This window comes from Pygoscelis adeliae, unplaced genomic scaffold (genome assembly GCF_000699105.1).
Source record: "Pygoscelis adeliae isolate BGI_AS28 unplaced genomic scaffold, ASM69910v1 Scaffold216, whole genome shotgun sequence".
NCBI classification, from domain to species: Eukaryota; Metazoa; Chordata; class Aves; order Sphenisciformes; family Spheniscidae; genus Pygoscelis; species Pygoscelis adeliae.
The window spans coordinates 4,347,187-4,354,627 of NW_008825073.1; the positions used below are offsets into that span (position 1 = coordinate 4,347,187).

Sequence of the window (7,441 nt, forward strand, 5' to 3'; positions counted from 1 at the left end):
TGGCAGTCGGTGCGAGGAGCGCGGGGGAGGAGGGTGCACCCAGGGCTTGGAGTCGGTGCGAGGAGCCCGGGGGAGGAGGGTGCACCCAGGGCTTGGAGTCGGTGCGAGGAGCCCGGGGGAGGAGGGTGCACCCAGGGCTTGGAGTCGGTGCGAGGAGCCCGGGGGAGGAGGGTGCACCCAGGGCTTGGAGTCGGTGCGAGGAGCCCGGGGGAGGAGGGTGCACCCAGGGCTTGGAGTCGGTGCGAGGAGCCCGGGGGAGGAGGGTGCACCCAGGGCTTGGAGTCGGTGCGAGGAGCCCGGGGGAGGAGGGTGCACCCAGGGCTTGGAGTCGGTGCGAGGAGCCCGGGGGAGGAGGGTGCACCCAGGGCTTGGAGTCGGTGCGAGGAGCCCGGGGGAGGAGGGTGCACCGAGGGGAACACGTCGCACCGCGCGTAGAGGGCTGAGGTGGTCTGCACCGCGTGCGGTACAGCGGGGAACGCGCTACGGGCATCTACGTCCCAAACCGGGGCGTGTGGGACGGGCGGCTCTCTGTGCGAGCAGGCAGCAGGTTAGCTTTCCTCTTTGTCGGCCTCCTCCTTCTCATCTTCGTCGTCTTTCTCCCCCTTGAGTTTTTGGCGAGCGAATTCCTCGATGACGATGTCCTCCTCGCTGGAAGGGAGAGCAAGGCGTGGTGAGCCCACGGTCCGGCTGCCCGGGACGCACCGCAGCGAAGAGGCCGAAGCCCCTGCTGACACCCAAACCCTGCTCCTGCTAGGGGACAAGGCGGTGCTCGCCCCGGCCCCGTCACCCCACACACCGCAGGGAACAGTCATTGTGAGCCGCGGCCTGACCCGAGCACACAAATCCAGGAGGGATCGCTGGCACGACTGTGAGCGTGCGTGACCAGAGGAGCTGGGCTCTCGCCTGCAACTTCTGGCATTTTTTAAGACACTATTTTGCATTGTCAAGGGAAAAAAGGGAAGGAAAAGAAATTAAAGTGGAGACAAAGAGATTAGTTACCTCCTTGCGAAAGGCAAGTGGCAGATGACATCCAGGGAGAGCCGCAAAATGAAAAGTGGGGGAAGAAAATGGAAAAAAAGAGTCAGCAAAACCGATTCCAAAAGCTTGCGAATGTGAAATGGCTTGGCAAAATCTACAGGGAGCGATGGTGGGGACAGGCCAAGAGATTTCCTCCTCTGGAAGTTTAAATATCCTCGCTGAGCTGGGTAACTGATAGGCTCTGGTGTGAAAGCCTTGCAGTTGCAGCCCGAGTTTCCAGGCTCCAAACCCCAGTGCTCGTGTCCCGTTGCAGGGTGTAACCAGACACAAAAACAGCCTTTTGGGGCTTTGCAAGCCAGGGCCGGGGCTGGTCGGTGGCCGGGGCTGCCAGGCACGGCTGCCAGGAATGGGTTTGGCACGCTGCGGCTTCCCGGAGGGAAGCAACCCCAGCTGTGGCTTCAGCTGGAATAAGCTCATGTTGTGGGAGGAGAAGAGGGCTCTGGCACTGGGGAGCGTGCGGGGGCACGGGGCTGTGACTGGCGCCGCTTCCAGCAGCCAAGGGACCTCAGCGTGGGGTGGACGGGGACTGAGGCCGTAGGGGACGTTATGTCCAGCGGTGGCACTTGTGACTGGGAGATGCAGCACTGCTGGCTGCTTCCGAGGGACAAGGCTACTGTGTTTGCAGCAAGGGGAGTTGTAAAGTAAGCCCTAGAAATTTGCAGAATGTGTGCTGAGCCCAGCAGTTGAATCCTCCCGGCCGACAGCGCTCCTGCTGCCTGTGCCGCCATGGAGGGTGTCACGCTGTCTGCTGTGACGCAGGGGCTCAGGACTTTGAGGCCTGGATGATTTAATCCAAGGATGTAATCTCAAACTGGAATGGGGCATCACATCCATCTGCGATGGATCTGTATGGTTTATGTGTTAGAGGAAATACTGGCTTGAGGTATAAGGAAACATCTCTTTACCTTGGCTTATCTGTAGTCCATTGATAAGCAAAGCACAGGGAGGCAAGGATTGAGAGAGACACACATGGAGGTTAATAGAGAAAGGACATTTCAACTAACATCTCTTCTTAATGCTCAGGTGTTTTTCTGGAAAGAGAGACTGAGATGGGTGGCAGCCGGGGCGCCGCGGGGAGGAGAACTGCTCCCAGGGCCGGTCCCAGACAGAGGGTGGCTGCCGCGTAGCCAGAGCAGCTCTGCCCATCCCACAGCCAAGGACGCTGGGGCAGAGCAGGGCCCTTTGCACGGAGGCGGCTGCATCAGCGTTGCTTTTACCAGTTCCCCTCTGAACGGGGACTGCCTCTTCCTCCCCCGTGTTTCAGCAGCATCCCAGGCGCTACTTACTGTCCGTAGGCTTCGGGTGCATCAGGATGACAGGCATCTCGACACCAACGTCGCTGGAAGGAAAAGCACTTCTTTCAATAAACCCGCCCAGCACCACGCCCTGCTCAGCCCCACCGGCAGCTCCCTCCTTACCTGGAGCTGAGATCCCCCAGGATGCTGCGGCAGCGGGAGAGAAGGGACAGAAATCAGCCAAGGCAGAGGAGGGGAGGTGTTAGACTTTGCCTTATAATAAGGTAGAAGATAATTTATAATAGGGGTGAAAGGCAGCGGCAATGGGGATGGAGGTGTGGGAGTCAGAGAGCAGCCCAGCGCCCGGCTGCCCCACGGCCCAGGGGAGCGGAGCAGGGACAAGGGGATCCATGGCATGAGTCCCTTCGTCATCTGCCCGGTGGTACAAGATCGCACAGCACGGCCCAAGGGGATGGTCCCTGCCCCCCGCGCCCACAGAGCCTCACCCTCCTCGGGACACCACCAGGTTGACCTTCACTTTGTAGGACACCAGGATGCCCAGCACCTCCTTGTCCATGCCAGGTCTCAGGCTAGGAGAAAGAGCGGAGCGGTGAGGAGGGCAGTGCTGCTCACAGACCCTGTCCCCCTCCCACCACAGCAGCTCCCGGGGCTGTCTCCGTGACCCATTTCATGTGGGGTGCACTGGGGTGTAGCAGGAGAGGACAACACAACGTGGCAGTAAAAGAGAGGGGAGGGCAGGTCGCTTGGCTGAAGCCACAGATCTGTTTCTGGAGGCCGCTTGAGCTGCCTGAGCTGGGATTTACTCCTGAGACGAGACCCGATGCAGCTCTGCAGAGGAATACAGGGGCTTTGGATGATGGTTGGGACTGGGAGGCTAATGTCTCCTACAAGATGGAGAGGTGGGCCTGTGGCCGTGTCACAAAATCCCTACGTTTTCCAGCTGGATGGGGTGGGCTCAGGCACAGGAGGTGTGGGGGACCCTTGGTGGGAGCCCAGAGCATCCTGAGCAGTGGGAAGCTGTTGGAGAGGGGGGAAGGCATGGGGCCAGCCGTGGCGGGCAGCGGGGGGAGCCCACCCGGCTCTTACATGGTGGTGGAGGCCAGGTTGGTGTCCTCATGCTTGAGCTTGCCGTCGAGAGCGAGGCCTCGCTTCTCACGGTTGGCCGAGAGTGTGGGGGTGATGGAGTACGTTTTGGAGAAGGTGGAGTTGGCCGCCACATTCTCGCTGGAAGGGGTGGGAGAGGAGAACTCAGAGCCAGCACCAGCCTGCTGGGTGCTCAGTACCCACCAGGGATGCTCAGCGTTGCGCCAGGCACCTGGGCAGAGCCAAAACCCCCCCGCCCTGCCCTCCCCGCACAGCTGCCTGGGCCTGTTTCCTCCTTTCGTTCCCTTATACAACCACTTCTTTTTTTCTAACCCCCGCCTTTGCTGCAGCCCTCCTCGTTCTCAGGGGCACAGAGGCTGTGGCTGGCCTCAGAGATGCAAAGAGAGGAGAGGAAGCAGCTGGGGGCAGCTGCGCACCTTCCCCAAGGGACCTCCCCAGCCGACACTGGCTTGCGCTGGGGGGCACGGCGTCCACAGCCTTCCCTCTCCTCTGCTTCCTCTGCATCTGCTCTTCTAACCCTGATATTTTTGCTGCCTGGTGTAAAAACGTCTTCCCTACCCCCTCTCCCCATCACTCTCCCCTCCTCCTCCTCCTCCTCCTTTCTCTTCCTCTGGCCGCGATGCCACACCACCCCCAGCCCCTTTTTACTTACTTTATCTCCTCGGAGCACACAGTCTTCGCGTATTTATCCAGCGAATAGAGGACCACGTCTGTGATCTGATCAACTGAGGACAGACAAGAGGGCGCACCATTGGTGACGCGGCCGAGGCACGGGCGCGCAGTCCCCATCTCCGATGGGGAGGCCAGGATGTGGTGGGCGCCGGGACATGCCCTTCCCGCCCCCCCTCACCTGAGATCTTAATTTTTTTCACAATCTTGTTGGTAGTGTTGTTGATGTTGACGGTCACATTGATGGGGTCTCCGTGGTAGTAGATCTGCAGTGGGAAGAGGCTTGGTTACGTGACCGGGCATCCCGATCCCCGTCCCTGGGGACGCGCGTGGTGGCACGAGCCAGGGAACAGCCCCTGTACTGACCTCCTTATCCAGGGAGGCTTCGAGGTGCAGGGGCTTGTCAGACATCATGAACTGCCGGGTGGTCTCCGACTTGGGGGGTGGCCCCATCTCCAGGGGTGCAAACTGGATCTTGCGGATGATGAGGCGCACCGAGTTCCTGTGGGGCGAGAAGCGGTCACCCCCAGTCCCCCTGGCAGGGATGTGTTGACACGGCCTTCGAGGGGGACACGTCGGCTGTCTTCAGGGACACCACAGTGTCTCTAGCCAAAGGATGCAAGCTGCAGCCTGCTCTTAGGACGTGATGGGACCACTGCCCCTCCTTTGGGCAAAGTACCCCATCCAAGCATGGCACAGGCTGACAGCGGGTCCTCGGGCCGACCCGAAGCTGTCCACCCCAAAACAATCTGGTGGTTTGCTTTTAGGGCCATGGGGCAGGAAAGGGATCCCCTGCAAATACCTCTTGTGAATTTTCTCCTCTAGATTTTCAGCACAAAATCCTTTGACCTCGAAGTCCACGCCGCAGGCCTGGGGGAACACGTATGGTCACTAAGCAGGAGGAGCTCAGAGCTGCCTGAGGTTTAGGTTCATTCCCCTCCTTCCTCCACTGCATCCCTGGAGATCCTGGTCCTGACTCCAGCCATCCTTCCTCCCCAACCCTCACCCCACAGGCCACGTCCCCATGAAAGAGAAGCAGCTCCCGTTTTTAGTACCCCACAACTTAACCCCCTGCCAGGGGGAACGGGTCCAAGGGACACGGGTCAGGGACAGCAGCTCACCTTTCCCACATCGTCTGGTCCCGGCTGGAGGGTGACCGAGCAGGGCAAGTTGGTGGCAATCTGGGCAGAACCGGGAAAGAGAGAAAAAAGTAAATAAAGAGCATGACCAGAGATGAGCCCTGGTGCACGCCATGGAGGTGTGCGGTCAGGAAGGGCTGAGCAGCCTCTACCTCAAAGGTGAAGGGGTAGGCGTTCTCCCCAAGCTTCTTCATCAGCTTGTCCTGCAAAGGAGTGAGGGTTTTGGGTGCCTGGTCCGGCACCGGCGGGAAGATCTGGGCGGTCAGGACGTAGAGGTCCTTCCTGAAGGTCAACCCGATAACGTCGAGGTCATCTCGGCCGTAGCGAAATGCGCAAGTCAGCGTCACGTACACTGAAGCCGGATGGAAACGGAGGGGAGCGGGGTTAGGGGAAGGGTGAGATGATAAAGGGAAGGCATGGGGGAAAGGGATTGAGAAAAGAGGAAAGAAAGAAAAACTACTTTAATAACTCTTTAGGAGAAATATGGCCCTGTTATCAGGACCCAGACCTCAAACACCAAGCTAACAAGATTCATCACATCTTTCTGTGAGGCACGGGTAGCTTCAGAGCCGGTGCCCCAGGCAGAGGAGGTGAGAAGAAAGAGGCAGCTTTCCTCTCTGGGTCAGCAGCTGTGGCCCTGATGTGTGACGAGCTGTAGACAGCCCGTTGCAGTTTTAACCTGACTACAGTCCCAGGTTGCTTGTGAGCTTTGCACTGTTTTCCATCCCTTCCCCTTATAACGTGGGGTTTTGTGTCTCAATACCTTTTCTGTCCTTTAGGTACTCCGGGTCGATCAGGCAGACGCCATCTGCAAACAAGCAGAGAAGAAGGGCCGGTGAGCTCGGCCGCCCAGGAAGATCCTTGCAAAAATACAGCGCTTTTTAAAGTCAAATAATCCACTCATCAGCTGGGAAGGTGACCGAGGGGAGCTGCCCCTGGTCAGAGGGACGGTGATGCCTTTTCCAGCATCTCCCCCAGCAGCACGGCTGGGTTGTTTTGCAAAGGGACTTTGTCCCTTTCCCCACCATTTTTCTGTAAGGGTATTTGCAAGAAAACAGGACACAGGGACCCGCCTCCGTGGCTGCTCGCTGCCCGTGCTTCCCACTCCACGGTGGGCACAGCCTCGCTCACCTACGATGTCCACCGACTCCACGTGATCCACAAAGTCTCTCTTCCCCAGGTAGATGGATAGCTGGAGGTAGCACATGGTGAAAGGAGAGAAGGAAACAGGTCAGTGTTTGCCATGGAACTGGCTGAAATTTTCAAGCCCCGGGTGGCGTCGGGGGGCTCGTTAACGCTGCCGTTAGTGCGTTGGACCAGGCTTTGCATTTAAGGATTCATATAGGGTTTTTTTTAAATTTCTATTTTGAAGAGCGAGCCCTGCGGTGGTATCGTGGCAGGTAACGTGCCAGCACGTGCTGGCAGCTGGAGACCCAGCGGGGTATAGCAGGTATAGCAGATTTCAATCAGGTTGCAAAGGGAAGGGAAACCCAGCCCGCGTCCCATCCCACAGCCAGAGCCACCCTGGAGGAGCCCCGCAGCCCCTCCACACCGGCACAGCCCACACCTTGGGCTGACCCGCACCCAGGGATGGGGTGCGCGGTCCCGTCTCTGCGTGCATGGACTCACCTTGCTGTTGGGGCTGGTCTTCTTGAACACCCTGCGGAGGAAACACAGACAGGCTGGTTGGGAATGCCCTGGACGAGGCTGTATGCGGCACAGCACACTCCTGGGGCAGGCAGAGGGGGGTGGCTGTTCATCTCCCCGGGGCGAGGAGGGAGAGGGCTTCCCTGCAAGCATGGTGCATCTCCAAGAGCTACGCCAGAGCGTGCACAGGGTGTCCTGGCCTTGGGGAACTCGGTGTCCTGCAAATTCGGAGCCAAACCCACCCCGTCTGGCCGCCCCGGGGGGGATGTCATGCTCCTGAGCTCAGCGTGTGACCATCAAGGAGGGGGTGCATTAGCTGGCTGTGTCTTAGGGGCAAGTGGGAAAGCAGCAACACGCAGAAGAAAAGAGAAGGTGCTTTGCTGGCCCCGTGACAGCTTGCTCCATCTCACTACAGCAAGCTCGTGTACCCGCCCCTGGAGGCAGCAGGTGGGGGGAGCCGGGGGGCTCACTTTCTCCCTCTGCTCCTGCCCCGCAGCGCCCTGCTCCATCCCAATTAAAAAAAAAAAAAAAAAGAAAAAAAAAGAAACACTTACTTTGCCCCCCCGCCCTTTTTAAAGCCAGGGGCCG

The 7,441-nt window shown here is 59.1% G+C and overlaps 1 protein-coding gene across 1 annotated transcript in view; it reads right to left on the bottom strand.

The window, feature by feature from the left end:
* Positions 1-548: 548 nt before the first annotated feature.
* Positions 549-7,441, bottom strand: part of ARR3 (arrestin 3, retinal (X-arrestin)) — an 11,147-nt gene continuing 4,254 nt past the window's right edge. Inside the window, exons 3-16 of the mRNA XM_009326669.1 lie at positions 6,836-6,866; positions 6,338-6,398; positions 5,970-6,014; positions 5,359-5,558; positions 5,189-5,248; positions 4,870-4,937; positions 4,434-4,569; positions 4,249-4,333; positions 4,051-4,123; positions 3,381-3,518; positions 2,780-2,863; positions 2,457-2,480; positions 2,321-2,377; positions 549-648 (exon numbers count right to left, since the gene is read on the bottom strand). Of these exons, the coding sequence (XP_009324944.1) occupies positions 549-648; positions 2,321-2,377; positions 2,457-2,480; positions 2,780-2,863; positions 3,381-3,518; positions 4,051-4,123; positions 4,249-4,333; positions 4,434-4,569; positions 4,870-4,937; positions 5,189-5,248; positions 5,359-5,558; positions 5,970-6,014; positions 6,338-6,398; positions 6,836-6,866 (1,162 nt within the window). The remainder of the gene's footprint in view (positions 649-2,320; positions 2,378-2,456; positions 2,481-2,779; positions 2,864-3,380; positions 3,519-4,050; positions 4,124-4,248; positions 4,334-4,433; positions 4,570-4,869; positions 4,938-5,188; positions 5,249-5,358; positions 5,559-5,969; positions 6,015-6,337; positions 6,399-6,835; positions 6,867-7,441) is intronic.